Source organism: Pipistrellus hanaki, assembly GCF_964339955.1.
Source record: "Pipistrellus hanaki genome assembly, chromosome: 10".
In the NCBI taxonomy this organism is placed as follows: domain Eukaryota; kingdom Metazoa; phylum Chordata; class Mammalia; order Chiroptera; family Vespertilionidae; genus Pipistrellus; species Pipistrellus hanaki.
In genome coordinates, this window is record NC_140512.1 from 47,979,966 (window position 1) to 47,996,408 (window position 16,443).

At 41.3% G+C, this 16,443-nt stretch overlaps 1 protein-coding gene across 11 annotated transcripts in view; it reads right to left on the reverse strand.

Moving 5' to 3' along the window:
* Window positions 1-10,363, reverse strand: part of LOC311629024 (putative RNA-binding protein Luc7-like 2) — a 63,237-nt gene extending 52,874 nt beyond the window's left edge. For 3 of the 11 annotated variants that reach the window (XM_084896787.1, XM_084896783.1, XM_084896786.1), the window contains exon 1: window positions 6,538-6,619. Coding sequence is in view for 4 of the 11 variants with exons in the window: in XM_084896784.1 (XP_084752910.1) it covers window positions 9,831-9,891 (61 nt within the window). In the remaining 7 variants the exon portion in view is untranslated. Of the gene's footprint in view, window positions 1-6,537; window positions 6,620-6,730; window positions 6,815-9,830 lie in introns of those variants that run through there. The other 8 variants (XM_084896785.1, XM_084896777.1, XM_084896780.1 and 5 more) reach the window with 7 other exon arrangements.
* Window positions 10,364-16,443: the final 6,080 nt, after the last annotated feature.

Below are 16,443 nucleotides of genomic sequence, written 5' to 3' on the forward strand. Positions count from 1 at the left end.
AAGTATGTCATTCATCTCTATGAAAAGGAAAGGAATTCAGCAATCTGGTGATATTCAAGAAAGCTAAGATTCTATCCCTACTAGCAATTGTGATACTCTAAAACACATCAGATAACAAATATATAGAAGATCATGTCTGGGGAAGTATCCCCTCTAATACTGAGGCAAATTAAGCTGTAACACAGTAACTTCTCCATTTACAAATACATGGTTTCTAGAATCTGAGGTGGATCAACTGTTTCCTAGTAAGTATGCCCTACTTTTTCCAGTCCATAACATAGAATCACGACCACTTCACCCCTCTACCTCGTTTCTAGTCCCCAGGTTATCTTTAATAAGCACTTTTCCTTATAACCAGGCACCTTTTCAATGTCCATTATGGAGCAGGTTGGTGAAATCCTCCAGAACTGCTGACCACCATACCAAAACACTAATGGAAAGGTGTCAAATCAAGCCAATAAGTAATTTTACCCAAGAACCCTAGATGGACCTATGAATTCCTACATCTCTCCATCTGACAGGTGTGTGTTTCTGGCCAGTCATTTCTACTTAGGGGCTTCAGTATATACAAGTCAAGCAGCTTTCCTTTCACATGAATAACCAGTATTTCTCAAGTATGGGATTTGTCCAAAGGATGATTTTAGATGTTATTTGATTTCACCAATATGACATTTTAAACACCACAAATAGTAAAGGTGGCCAAAACCGGTTTAGCTCAGTGGATAGAGCGTCGGTCTGCGAACTGAAAGGTCCCAGGTTCGATTCTGGTTAAGGGCATTTACCTTGGTTGCAGGCACTTCCCCAGTAGGGGGTGTGCAGGAGGCAGTTGATCAATGTTTTTAACTCTCTATCCCTCCCTCTCCTCCTCTCCCTTCCTCTCTGTAAAAAGTCAATAAAATATATATTTTTTTAAAATGGTAAAGGTGGCCCAGCTGACATGGCTCAGTGGTTGAGCATCAACCTATAAACCAGGAGATCACAGTTATATGCTTGGGTTGTGGGCTTGATGCCCAGTGGGTGGCGTGCAGGAGGAAGCTGATCAATGGTTTTCTCTAATCACTGATCTCTCTCTCTCCCTTCCTCTCTGAAATCAATAAAAATATATTTTAACAAATAGTAAAGGTGTTGTTTTGTCTGACTAACATTTGGAAAAAATTTATCTAGAATAGGGTTTCTCAAACTTTTAATGTATATCAAAATCATATGAAAGGCTTCTTAAAACAGATTGCTGGCTCCACCCCAGAATTTCTGTAGGCCTGGGGCAGAACTAAGAATTTTGGCTTTTAACAAGTTCCCCGATGATTCTAGTCTGAAGATCACACATTGAAAATCACTGATCTAGAACAGTAATCAACAATGCTTTTTCTTAAAGAGCAAGATAGCAAATTATTTTATGCTTGCAGTATGTCTATTGCGACTACTCAACTCTGCTGTGGTAAGGCACAGAAGTCACCATACATATATACACAATGGGCATGGCTATATTCCAATAAAACTTTATTTACAAAAGCAGATGGGCCATAATGCCAGTCTTGATCTAAAATATACCCTCAAGTAAATGAAGAGTATACTGTGTAACCTAATAGTTGGACAGAATACAGAAGCAGTTAAACTAGATATACTATAGGTAGCATCCAATAAATATGCAACCTATTTTATTGAAAGGCAAAGCTTTGGAAAGTTTAACTTTAAAAGAGAAGACAGCCCTAACTAGTTTGGCTCAGTGGATAGAGCGTCGACCTGCACTCAAGAGTCCCAGGTTTGATTCAGGTCAAGGGCATATACCGTGGTTGTGGGCACATTCCCATTACGGGGATGTGCAGGAGGCAGCTGACTGATGTCTCTATCATTGATGTTTCTAACTCTCCCTTCCTCTCTGTAAAAAAAAAAAAATCAATAAAATATATTTTAAAAAAAAAAAAGACAGGTCTGCAGAAAACTGAGGTCTCAAGATAAAAAACAAAACTTATCATGTTCAAGAGACAAAAGACTCAGTAAGGGCAGCTAGTTAAATTCTTTTCATGTTAGAATGTATGGATCAGTATCTAGAGAATGGTTTGGTTTTTTGCTTGCTTTTGTGTGTGTGTGTTCTTAATACATTTTTATTGGTTTCAGAGAGGAAGGGAGAAGAAGAGATAGAAACATCAATGAAGAGAATCACTGATTGGCTGCCTCCTACATGCCCCCTACTGGGAATTGAGCTCACAACCTGGCATGTGCCCTGACAGGAAATTGAACTGTGATCTCCTGGTTCATGGGTCAACACTCAACCACTGAGCCACGCTGGCTGGGCCAGAATAATTTTTTTAGGAAAAACATTTACAGACCCTCTTCTCTAGCCCATGTTAAATAGCAAATTATGACATTCAACTGACTGATCTACATATTACTTTATGATGGCAGCTCTGAATTTTCAAAGTTGTAAGTTATTCAGTTAAAACAAAAACACTGAAGCTGTAGCCAATTTCAGTTTTTACAAACTACATTTCTCTATAGCCTGAATAAACTTACAAAATTAACTCATCTATTTTGGCCTTTCCTTCCAATTTCTACACTCGTGCTGCTACTGCACAAGACTTTAAACCAGTTGGGAAATGTACGGACCATATAGGACCTGAGAAATCATTTGATCTGGCCCTGCCAAGGCATTAGGGGTGAGTTAATAAAATATTTGACTAAATATAGCAGGCTAATTTTTAAGTTGATAATTTTGTATGGCCCACGAATTATGTTATAGATATCCAAATTGGGGGAGTGGCATGCTAAAAGGGGTCAGTTGGGGGGGGGGGGCATCTAAAATACTTTAAACAATAAACATTAAAAAAATAATGATTAGCCCTAGCTGTTTTGGCTCAATGGATAGAGTGTCAGCCTACGGACTGAAAGGTCCCAGGTTCGATTCCAGCCAAGGGCACATGCCTGGGTTTCGGGCTTGACCCCCGTAGGGGGCATGCAGGAGGCAGCTAATCAATGATTCTCTCTCATCATTGATGTTTCTATCTCTCTCCTCCTCTTTCTTCCTCTCTAAAAATCAATAAAATATATATTTAAAATAATGATTATACACACACACACACACACACACACACACACACAATCTATATCTATCTCCAACCTATCCAGGTGGCTCAGTGGTTGAGCTATGAACCACTCGGGGCCCATGCCTGTGTTGTGGGCTAAATCCCCAGTGTGGCGTGTGCAGGAGGCAGCCAATCAAATGATTCTCTCTCATAATTGATGTTTCTATTTCTCCCTCTCCCCTCCTCTCTGAAATCAATAAAAATATACATATACATTTATATATATCCAAATGGCCGAAAAAAGGTTCCTTACCCCTGCTTTAAACCAAAAAGGAACAGAATGACTTTTCTACAGGTACTGAATCCACAAGGTGCCTGTCAGAAGTTTACCCTCACTAAACCCAGTCCTGATCCATGATACCTACTTGCCCTTGATTTCCTGCCACCCATCTTGAACATGTAGCTCTCACTATCATTTATGCTTATCAGACATTTTACCCAAAGGAAACCAAATCAGAGCATATATTTGCTGCTTATTGAGCTTATGCGGTGACAGACAAAATGATTTTTCTTTGGTTTCAATTTTGTTAACTGAAGTAAAAGAATGTCTCAAAATCATAAGGCTTTCTTGACAAGGAGAGTTAAATAACTGTAAAGAATCTAAGGACAATTCAGGTTTATATGAGGTGATACTATTACTGTTTTCTGGGCTGTTCTGTAGATAGAAAATTATTCAGTTCAAAATGCAAAATGGCCAAAACCGGTTTGGCTAAGTGGATAGAGCGTCAGCCTGCGGACTGAAAGGTCCCAGGTTCGATTCTGGTCAAGGGCATGTACCTTGGTTGCGGGCACGTCCCCAGTGGGGGGTGTATAGGAGGCAGATGATCGATGTTTCTCTCTCATCGATGTTTATAGCTCTCTATCCCTCTTCCTTCCTCTCTGTAAAAAATCAATATTTTTAAAAATGCAAAATGAGTTAATAGGGTTTTTTAAAATAAATTCACTAGGTGGGTGTCAACAAAATTTTCAGTATTTTGATATGCCTGGACTTCTGATTAAGTCAAATAGTTACTAAAACTCTATTTAACCTTTTTATGTTTAACTACTGTTCAACCTAATGTCTGCTAAAATTTCTCATGCTATTAAAGAATTTACAAACTCTAGAGCACATGTGTCAAACACAAGGCCCGCGGGCCAAATCCAGCCCGCCAGGCCTTGCAATGTGGCCCGCACCGCGCTGTCATCACTGCACTCCGCTGTCAGTTTATGACATTGTCAGTTTATGACTGTTCAGTAAACCATTCGGCCCGCGATTTAGGCTGGATTTTAGATTTTGGCCCCTTCTCTGATTGAGTTCGACACCCCTACTCTAGAGTAAGGAAATACCCCATTATTATTTTTTAAAATACATTAAAGGCTATGCCTCCTTCACTTAAAACAATTCAAGTGGAATAGAAGAATGGTTTACAACTGACCAAGAAATAAATATGGTTCGTTATGTTAATGAAAAAAAATAAAATTAAATGCTCTCGATGTTGATGATAAGTCAAGGAACACAGATTACAGTAAACATGGTTTTATGAAGAAAATCCACTGAAGAAAATACTACTTCAATTCTTGATTAATTTATTTTGCAGAAAGGCATCAATGTCATACTGCTATAGGTTTAACTGTTAGGTATCACTACTTTATATTAGGAACAAGTAAATGATTTTCTAAACTGTATTTTCCTAGTTACATCCTAGGATGAATATCTTTTTAATTTTACATTCCATAAACTGCAACTACCATACAATATAATGGATCAACAAAAATATCAAATTCTGGCTGACCCAGTTTGGCTCAGTGGATAGAGCGTCTATCTGCCGACTGAAAGGTCCCAGGTTCGATTCTGGTCAAGGGCATGTACCTTGGTTGCGGGCACATCCCCAGTAGGGGTTGTGCAAGAGGCAGCTGATCCATGTTTCTCTCTCATTGATGTTTCTAGCTCTCCTTTCCTCTCTGTTAAAAAAAAAAAAAAAAATCAATAAAATATATTAAAAAAAAAATTTCTGCCTGGCTGGAGTGGGTCAATAGTTGAGTGTCGATCTATGAACCAGGAGGTCACAGTTCAATTCCCTGTCAGGGCACATGCCCAGGTTGGGGGTTTAATCACTTATGTGGGACACACAGGAGGCAGCCAATCAATGATTCTCTCATCATTGATGTTTCTCTCTCTCTCTCCCCTTCCTCTCTGAAATCAACAAAAATATATATTTTTAAAATATTTTAATTCTAATTAATGTACTGTATTAACTGAGGAAGTACAGCATCATATTTAGGACGATGACCCTCAAAAAGAGCTAAAATTGACAGGCTGATGTGGCTCAGTGGTTCAGAGTCAACCTATGAACCAGAAGGTCACAGCTCAATTCCAGGTCAGGGCACGTGCCCAGATTTCTGGCTCAATCCCCAGTAGGTGGCATGCAGGAGGAGGCCAATCAATGATTTTCTCTCATCACTGATGGTTTTACCTTTCTCTCCCTCTCCCCTCATCTCTCTGAAATCAACAAAACAAAAACAAAACAAAAAATACAGTATTCATTAGTAAAAGTAAGTTTTTTAAAATTGGCTAGAATTATCTGAAAACTTTCACTTGCTCCTTATACTACCTAATCATAATGGACAACCAATAATGTTATAAAATTCTATTCTAGCTGACTCTCTATCCCTCTCCCTTCCTCTCTGTAAAAAAAAAAAAAAAAAAAAAAAAAAAAAAAAAAAAAAAAACACAATAAAATATATATTTTAAAAAAAATTCTATTCTATATGCTACATACTATTAGTCTACTGATTATTTTTCAGGGCAGATTTTCATTCCTTGGCTTTATCCTTTCAGAGACGATCTCTGATCCCATTTAAAGGTTATAGCAATTAATATGTATGAAATCCTCGAAAGTACTGTAACTTTCCTAGTTAATAAACTAAGAATGTTATCTAAAGACACACCCTCAAGTTTATTTAATTCCTATCCTTGTGCTCTGCAATGCCTGTCTGTGGTCAGAACCAGAGACTTAATAATAACCAAAAACTGTTTTTGTTGGCAAAAGGGCTTTAGCTAAGGGACATCCTTGCAATTAACCCAACTCAGCACAAATGACTATAGTCTGTGTGAGGACACCTGGTTCCCCCCAAGTGTCAAACAGACAAACAGACAAGTCTCTAATAGCTGCTTGAATTTCCCTAGGCTGCTTTCCTGCTCCTTGTTTTCAAATGGATTATGTTCAGGAAAAATCAATTATCCCTCTCCCTTCTTTTAATGCTAACAACTAAAACAAAGATATTTGTAAAATTTAACATATGTTATATACTTCATATAAAATGATACATATATACCTACTATGGTTGCTCCCTTCTAAAAAACTTTAAATGTTTTTCCAACGTTTTTTTAGTGTAACATAGGAAATTGCTCTATTTCCCAATTAACAAATTACAGATTTAACTTGAGGGAAAAAAGGTTAAAGGTTAAGTGACTTACCCAAGATTACAATTAGAGGTACAGCTGGGGCTAGAAACCAGGTCTCCTGAGTCTCAGCCCAGTGCTCTTTTCCTTAGCCCATGATGCCTTATCAGAAAAATCCAAATACAGTCAGACCCCCAGTTACATGGGTATGAGTTACACTGATTCACATATACAAACTTTATATAGTGTGACCAATGTTTCAACTCACGCGGTACCCTGCTTCCACTTATGCAGTATGCCAGGCATCGGCACGATTTTCAGTGGCACACAGGCGGTTGCCACCACCAGGGCCCTAGGCAAAATTGCAAAGAAGGCAAAGTTTGTCTTTGGCCCTCCCACCTCCCTTATACATTCCTCTCCCACCTCCTACTCATCCCCCTGCCCAGCCTCCCAGCACCATCATGCTGCCCTCTGGTTGTCCAAAGCCCCCACTGCCACCACTCACCCAGGACTGTCCTTTCTGGAAGTGCCCAGTGATCAAAAATTACCTCTCCATTTCCCTGCCATTAAAATTCCTAAATGATTCCTAAATGATTTAAATAATTCAAAATACGGTACATTTAACAGACTTAAATCTCCAAGGAGTTTAAAGAAAAACTAATTAAAAAGATTTGGGGGAGGAGCAAAGGAGTCTTTTATTGGGTACGGGGGAGGTGCAAGGTATTCTCAGGACACTAAAGGTTGAGGAAATTACTGTCACCTTGTGTCCCACTATCCTAGAAGACAGTGGTCTCTAGGATTAAATTAAAAAAAAAATTTTTTTTTTAAACAGGGCTGCCTTAAATACCTCCTACCTACCTTTTCCATCTCTCTCCCACCTCTTGGATCCCCAAATCCACCTCTTAGTGCCAAAGATAACCAACAGCAGTCCCTGTAAGCTGTGTCCAATACAAGGCTTCCCATTATATAGTTTCAAATTACATGATCTTATTGAAGAACATATCCATTTTCTCTATCCCTGAATAACTGAAGTTGACTATATACTAAAAAAAAAAGAACAATCCTAATTATTTAAAGGTCTTAAGTCATACAATAAAACATGTAAACTCATTAACTATCTGGTTTCTGTTAAGAAGGAAAAGAATGTTCTGATTATTATCTTATACACATAAAAGAATTTATGTATCTAAAAACATTCTCTTCCTTGAAAATAGTATGTTTCTTGCTTCTGGCCCAACACAGCAGTGAATATTCAGTCATTCAACTACATAATATTGTGGACTCATAAACATGAATTCATTGGTAAATCCTTTTAGTCTGGAGGCAAAAAATAAAAAATCCAGTAACACACACAAAAAATAAAAATTTATTTGTATACAAAACAGAATGGATTTTAAGAAATCCCTATTTCTGCTGACTACATACAATACACACATTTTTGGTTTAGCTTGGCAATGCTACATTAGCTGCCTAGTTCGGAAATTTATCAGCTGATAGTAAGAGTATTTTGATCAAACTACCTGCCTAGTAAAATTAGGAAATCCAATCCATGCAGAAAGTACCAAAAATGGTATCCAAGAAGGACTAAAAAGATCATGTAAATGACTTTTGTAATTTCTTACAAAGATTATTGTCAGCTAAAATCCTATAGTAAGCCCCTGCACAATTTTGTCTTCATAATAAAAAAGGAGCAATGTTAAGACATGCTGCAGACACAAAATGGCCATTCTTATTTAAAGGTGAAAAAATAGTAACAGGTAAGTTTCTCCTGTGGCATTTCAAATTAATGTTAACTGTCAAGGGTTTACTACACAAATAAAATTATTTCCTTCCCAATCTTCCCCTCCACAAGTATGTTTGCCATCTACACCTATTTGTCTATGTGATCTACAAAGAAAAGTTCCCAATATGGCTTTTAATTAAAACTGAAATGTGGCCGAAACCGGTTTGGCTCAGTGGATAGAGCGTTGGCCTGCGGACTGGAAGGTCCCGGGTTCGATTCCGGTCAAGGGCATGTACCCTGCAAGAGGCAGCTGGTCGATGTCGATGATTCTCTCTCATCGATGTTTCTATCTCTCTATCCCTCTCTCTTCCTCTCTGTAAAAAATCAATAATATATTTTTTTAAAAAACCTGAAATGTGAATACTGAAAAGCCATTCTTTAAATATGCATTGCCAAAAATATTTGAACTCAATAAATTTAAAAAAAAAACCTACACACATATTTTGCTGCAAAGCACTCAAGAAGAGCGACTTAAAATTTTAAGTGTCTTTTCTCTCACATCAAGCATAAGAATAACTTATAAAGAAAAAAAGCATTTCTTCAATGGTTAAGAAACTATTTACCAGGTCAAGCAACATATAAAAATAAACAAATATTTTATTTCATTTTCAGAAATTATTGAACTACATCTTTTCCTCCAAAGAAGCATGGATTTGAGCTGAATTTGAGTATACATTACTAATTATCATCAACAAAAAAAGCAACAGCATTTCATCATCTTACTTAGAAATTCTCTTTATGACAAAAAGATATCCAGCAATCAGTGCTTTTCTATACAAATTCTAACCTAAGTACCTAAAAGAATCGTTTCCTTCCATCTACTTCACTGGGCACATTTTCAAAATGGTTCTAGTTGGGGCACATGCAAGATTTCTCAAATTATCTGAACAAAGCCTCTATTAAATTGTCTAACAAAATGGAGGTCTTTCGGTGGGGGGAAAAAAACGGGCCATATTTTTTTCATAAAATGGGGCTAAACACACCCATTCAAGAAACCATGGTTTGGGTCAGGTATTTTCATAAGAATGGCTGTTTCTGGAGGGGGAGGAGGAGAGTGCATTTCTAGGACTGGGTTTACAGGAAAGGTTTCCTCCGGATTCAACTAACAGGGGGTGGACGAGGTGGAGGATTGGGGAGGGGGGCAGTTCTCTCTGGATGCTCCGGAGGACGGCGGCGAGAGAGGATACCAAAACTCTGGGTTAGGGGTTATGTAGTTCAGGGGGCGGAGGCTCTAGCGGTCCGCAGGTACTAATTCGACCACATAATGGGGCCGCCCTAACTACGCAAGAGAGACGTGGGCTCTCCCGTCCCAGCCAAGTCAACACTGAATGCTCAAACTCTCCCTTCAGCCTCCAGGCCCCGCCTAACCCCATTGGCAGCAGTTCCCGCCAATCCGCTCGGACACCGCCCCCCCGGCCCGGCTGCCCAGCGCTGATTGGATGGGAGCGGAGCCGGGACCTCGTGTTACCAATCTGGGAGCCCCTTCCTCAGCCACACACACAGCGGCCCAGGTGCGCCCGCCGAGCCCCTTCCCCTCGCCTTCCCCGTCCCCTCCCCCACCCCCAGGGCACCGGCGGAGACTTACCGTCCCGGGAGGTGCCCATCAGCTGGTCCAGCATCGCGCGCATCTGGGCCTGCGCCGACATGGCGGCGGCGTAGCGGGCGGGTGGGCAGGCGGGGGTGGGGCGCAGGCCGGGCCCTCTCGGGAGGGGGGGGACAAGGGGAAGGGCTGAGGGAAGGTGCGACGCTCTCTGGTTGCCGCCGCCGCCGCCGCCGCCACCTCGAGGCGTGCGGGAAAGGAGCCGGAGGATTTACAGCGGAGTTCCGGGCTGCGCTCCTGACGACCACCCGCGTACGCGGAAGACAGAGCCCCCACGCGAAGGACCCTCGTCCCCCTCAATCTCTGTCCAAGTCCCGAGACAAGCGATAAGGGCGAAGCGAGCTCTCGCCTCCAACACCGCCGCCACCCGCCAGCAGCCGTCAGCCCCCCCTTCCAGCTCTGACGACGCTCGCCACCGCCGTCGCCGCGACGTGAGCGCGCACGCCGCTCGCGCTGAGTCGTTTTCGGCGGGTCTCCGCCAACCGGCGTCCAACTGTATTTGCTCCGTCCGCCCCGCCCAGGAGGGGTTCCGCCCTAACGGCTCTCGTGCGCGTGCACGCGAGATCTTCCCGCCCCTTCCTCCCAGATATCGCGAGACTCGGATGCTCCGCCAGACCTTCGAGTTGCATTCGCCTGAGGCTCCAAGCCTCGCGTTCCCGGCGGCTGCGGGGCACCGTCGCCGGCGAGCCAGACCCTAATTAAATATCAGAGGGTGGTCCCGGGTCCAAAACGAGTGGAGACCTGGAGGGTCGGTTCGACTGAGGTTAGCGGTCTTACTGGCTAATACGGGCGTATTCCCGATGAGTACTTACTGGCCGATTAACTCCTTTTCGGGGTCCAACCTTTTTCTCACTGCTGCCACGGAGATTGGACATCTGGATCATGTTCCTTCATAGAGACTTTTAAGGGTCCAGCCCCCATTTCCACCCCCAAACTGGGATAAGTCGAATTAAGGAAATAACACCTGAAATTAATACACTATAGAGAAAATAGGAGATGTAACCCATTTCGGCTTGATCATTACTTACCAACAGGAAGCTGTTGTCTAAATTAGGAACTATAAAGATTAAGCAGTGTCCTGAGAAGAGGTGATCTTGCAGAGGTAATTTTTTCCTGCCTGAGAGAGAAATTTGAAGACTAAAGCCTTTCTTATTGTATCAGCAACAACGGGAAAGAAAGCCTGTGGGTTCATAGCTTGCCATCCCCTTGGATTCAAAACCGTTGGTGGGACTTGGAGCAATTATTTCTTAATCTCATGTTGAATGGAAATAGGGGCTGTCCCCTAAAAATATATACACACTTTGACAGCTGATAATTCACTTAACTTTCACTCCTTTTCAGATTAAACTGATTTGAAATAATGGCTGAAGCCAGCCAAACCTTTAAACAAAGAAAATTTATCCTAAAGTTCCACTGAACTTTTTTTTTATGGGGAGACGTAAAAGCATCTGGTACAAAAAAACAAAAAAAAAAAACTACAGGAATTGAGGGCACACAAATACTTGAGGGAATAATTCTTGATGTTTGTGATTTCATTGCTTCTTGTTATTGTCAATGTCTAGACCAGAATGGTCATCAGTTTGAAAACAGGCACTGACGAAATTATTCATATTTCTGTCATTCTTTTAAATTTTTTTTAAAACGAACTGTATGTTTATAAACACTTACTTTACAATCATTCAAAGTGTGTATACGTTTTTTAGGACACCCTGTAGACACCTTAGAGCACTGTTGTGAGGACTGAATGAGCTAACAGAAAATGACCAGCCCAAAGCCTTGCCCAGATGCTTTAACTTTCTTTTATAAAATAACTAGTGACCAGGTGCAAGAAATCTATGCACATTAAAAGGGAATTAATTAGAGGAAATATTTTTTAATATATTTTACTGATTTTTTTTTACAGAGAGGAAGGGAGATGGATAGAGAACTAGAAATATCAATGAGAGAGAAACATCAATCAGCTGCCTCCTGCACACCCCCCACCAGGGATGTGCCCGCAACCAATGTACATGCCCTTGACCGGAACCGAACCTGGAACCCCTGTCCTCAGACTGATGCTCTATCCACTGAGCCAAACTGGTTTTGACTAGAGGAAATACTTTAATATTGCTATTTGTCCTTTCCCTATAATAGAAGCGTCAGAGATGAAAAAAATTAGTAAAATGTATATGAAAATCTCTCCTGTCAGAGTCTGGGGTGTGCCACCCACCCACATGCACATCGAAATTGTGAGAGACCCAGACTCCACCGTCCCCACCCCCATTGGGCTAGATCCAGACCTGGCCAGGCCCACCCCTGTCAAGCCCCGCCAGGTGGGGGGCATGGCCTGAGGTCCTCCTGCCCAGGCAGGGGCATATGCCTTGAGGACCCATGGCCCAGGCCAGGAGGCCTGAGGTCTCCTATCAAAACCTGCCCAGCAGGGTGCGCAGCCTGAGGTCCCCTAGCCCAGGCTGGGATAGGGGACACACCTTGAGATCCCTGTCAAGCCCCACTGGACAGGGGGTTCGGCCTCAGGTCCCTTGGCCCAGTGCTGGGACAAAAGTGGGGGGCGGCCTTAGGTCCCCCCCGCCTGCCACCAGGGCAGGGGACACAGCCTGAAGTCCCCCAGCCCAGTGCTGGGGCAGGGGGCCTGGTCTGAGGTCTCCTGTCAAACCTCACCAGGTGGAGGGTACAGCCTCAGGTCCCCTGCCCTGGCCCAGCACCATGCAGGCTCAAGTCCCTGCTGATTGCTCATTAAGGCTTGTTATGGGAACTCAGCCTCTGCCGTGGGCATAGCCATCTTGTGTTACAGAATCCCTGCCTCTGCTGTGGGCACAGCCATCTTGTTATGATGTGATGGTCAATTTGCATATTCCTTCTTTGTTAGATAGGATTCCTTAAGATGAGACATAGGTACTTCTAGATACTTTGAAAGGAAATAATGGTAAAAATTTTTGTTTCATTAAAATTTCAAATGCATTGCTTTGGAACTCAAGTTTTATTAGGATGATCAACAAAAAAGTGACATGAAATAGCCCTAGCCAGTTTTGCTCAGTGGATAGGGTCATGGGTTAGATTTCGATCAAGGGCACATACCTCAGTTGCCTGCTTGATCCCCAGTCCAGTCGAGTTCATGTGGGAGGCAACCAGTTTCTCTCACATTGGTGTTTCTGTTTCTCCCCCTCCCTTCCACTCTCTCTAAAAATCAATGGGAAAATGTTTGTGGGTGAGGATTAACAACAACAAAAAAATTAACATGAAATAGCAATCATAGTTCCTGGATCTTTTAAAATGCACATTAGGCCAATAATTTTATTTTATTTATTTTATTTTTTATAAGTAGTAGATTATTTATTAAGCATATATATATGATTTACAATTCCAGCTTAAATAAATGAAAAAGCAGGAGGAAGAGAGAAATGTAAACCAAAAATTTATAAAGTTTGCCTACAAAACGAGGTTAAAAGAATTACTTCATTTCAATTATATGATTGGGGTTATATGCATTTGCATATAATGCTTGTGTTATCATTAATAGAGTTAAAATAAAATATATTTCTGACAATAGGCCAATAATTTTAGAATCACATTGCCTTCAGTAACTGACAAAATAGTTTTTCCATTCAGTTATTTAGGTAACTCAAAATTCAAACAACTCCAAGTACTAGGAATGTCATCCTTTGAAAACTATTTACAATAAAAGAAAAATGTTCAAATTAATATCCTTATACATAATAGGGATGCACTATTATATATGTTACTAGAGGCCAGGTACATGGATTTGTACAAGGGGGAAAAGGGGTGTCCCTCAACCTGGCCTGCAACCTCTTGCAATCCAGGACCCCTCAGGGAATGTCTGACGCCAGTTGCAGCCCAATCCCTGCAGGACAGGCTGGGGATCAGGCCGAAACTCGCAGTCCAATGAAGCCTGCCCCTCCTGCCTGCCCCTCCCGCTCATCCTAGCCAAGTGAGTCCCAATTGATCAGGAGAGGCTTGTGCTGCTGCAGCAGCACTCACCTGCAGTGAGCCTTGTATCTGGCTTCTCTCGGTCAGCTGAGCAGTGCTCCTGCTGGGGGAGTGCCCTGACGACCAGGGGACAGCTCCTGCATTGAGCTTCTGCCCCATGGTGATCAGTACGCATCATAGCAACAGGTCAACCAGTTGCTCAATGGCTTAGGCTTTTAGATATAGATATAGATATAGATATAGATATAGATATAGAGATAGAGATAGAGATAGAGATAGAGATAGAGATAGAGATAGATAAACTCAGGAGGAAACACTAAAATGTTGAATACTTATGTTAGTGAAGACATTTTAGTCTTTGTCTTTCTACTTTTCTGGTTATTTACATCTTTTATGAACATCATCTATTTTTCTTCTTTTTAAAAAAATAAATTTTTATTGATTTCGGAGAGGAAGGAAGGAGATAGAAACATCAATGATGAGAGAGAAACATTGATTGGCTGCTTCCTGCATGCCCACTGGGGATCGAGCCTACAACCCAGGCATGTGCCCTTGACTGGAATCAAACCTGGGACCTTTCAGTCCGCAGGCCAATGCTCTAACCACTGAGCTAAATTGGCTCGGTTTAGTTTTGTTCATTTTTAATATGATCTTCCTGGCTTTTAATTAAAGCATTTAATCATATTCATGCAATTAGTCATATTTAGGGTTTAAAGCTTATTTTATCTAGTTGTCTGAATGTTTTATGCTTTATTTTTCTCTCCTTTCTTGCTTATCTTTTAATCATTCCATTGTTTCCCTTTCTGGTAGTTTAGAAGTTTTATTCTGTTTCTATTTATTTATTTTTAATATTTTTATTCATTTCAGAGAGGTGAGAGATAAAAGCATCAATGATGCCAAAACCATTTGGCTCAGTGGATAGAGCATCGGCCTGCAGACTCAAGGGTCCCGGGTTCCATTCTGGTCAAGGGCATGTACCTTGGTTGCGGGCAGATTCCCAGTAGGGGATGTGCAAGAGGCAGCTGATCGATGATTTTCTCTCATCGATGTTTCTAACTCCCTATCCCTCTCTCTTCCTCTCTGTAAAAAATCAATAAAAATATATTTTTTTAAAAAAACAAAAAACCAATGATGAGGGAGAACCATTGATTGGCTGCCTCCTGCATGCCCCTTACTGCGCATCAAGTCCGAAACCCAGGTATGTGCCCTAGATGGGAATCAAACTCGGGACCCTTCAGTCCAGAGGCCAACGTTCTATCCAGTCAAACCAGCTAAGGCCATTTTTATTCTTTTAACTAGGGGCCTGTTGCAGGAAGATTCCTGCAAGTGGCCACCACCGCCACCACAGCCTCACCCACCTCGCCCACCCCGCCCGCGCTTTCCCTCTGGCAGCTGCCTTGCTTTCCCCTTTCTCTCATCTTCCTTCTACGCTGTCTTCAGTCTTCACTCCTCCTTCCCTCAGCATATGCAAATTAACTGCCATCTTTATTGGTTTAATTTGCCTTCTCACTCTAATTGGCTGTGGGCATACTGAAGGTATGGTTAATTAGCATTTTTCTGTTTCATTAGTGTAGATGGTTACCCTGGAAGTTATGACAGGCATCTTTAATGTATCAAAGACTAATTTCATCATACCTTTACATAGATAGATAACACAAGGAACCTAGAAAACTAGCTACATTTAACTTGTTATATGTTCTTATCATGTGTTTTATATATATATATATTTTTTTTTTTTTTTAAACCAAGTTTCATATAATTGATGTTTATTTACCTTTCTTTGCTCTTCATTCCTTCTGGAATCTCTGCCTTGGGATCAGTTCCGTTTTATCTGAAGTTTATTTTAAACTTTGGGACAGGAATCAGCAATCTATAGTCCACAGGCCAAATCTAGCCCACTACCTATTTTTGTGAATACTTTCATTGGAATACTGCCAGACTCATTCATTTGCTGTTGTCTGTGGTTTCTTTTGCTCTACAAAGGCATAGTTGAGTGGTTGTAACAAATACCATGGTCTGCAAGACTAAAATATTTACTATCTGGCTCTTTACAGAAGTTTGCCTATCTTGCTTATTTGCTTTTGTGCTTGCCTGTGAGAAACTTTAATTCCAGGTGAATATTTGTATTGGGTATAGGTTTTTGGGTTGGAAGTTACTTTCTTTTGGTACATAGATTCTATGTTTCCTGCTGCCTTTTACCTTCCATTCCCCCTAAGAAATCAGCTACGCCGGGACCGGTTTGGCTCAGTGGATAGAGCGTCGGCCTGCGGACTGAAAGGTCCTGGGTTCGATTCCAGGCAAGGGCATGTACCTTGGTTGCCGGCACATCTCCAGTAGGGGGTGTGCAAGAGGCAGCTGATCGATGATTCTCTCTCATCGATGTTTCTAACTATCTATCCCTCTCTCTTCCTCTCTGTGAAAAATCAATAAAAAAAATATATTAAAAAAAAAAGAAATCAGCTATCAGTCTGTTACTCTTTGTAAGTTAGTTTGCTGCTTTCCAATTTTGTTCTTTTTGCCTTTGGTTTTCTGCAATTTACTGTGATGTATCTGGGTGTGAATTTATTTTTATTCATTGTGCTTGAAATTCATTGAACTGTTAAGACTCTCTAAACTAATATCCTTTTTGCTATGTCTGAACTGCTATTAAATC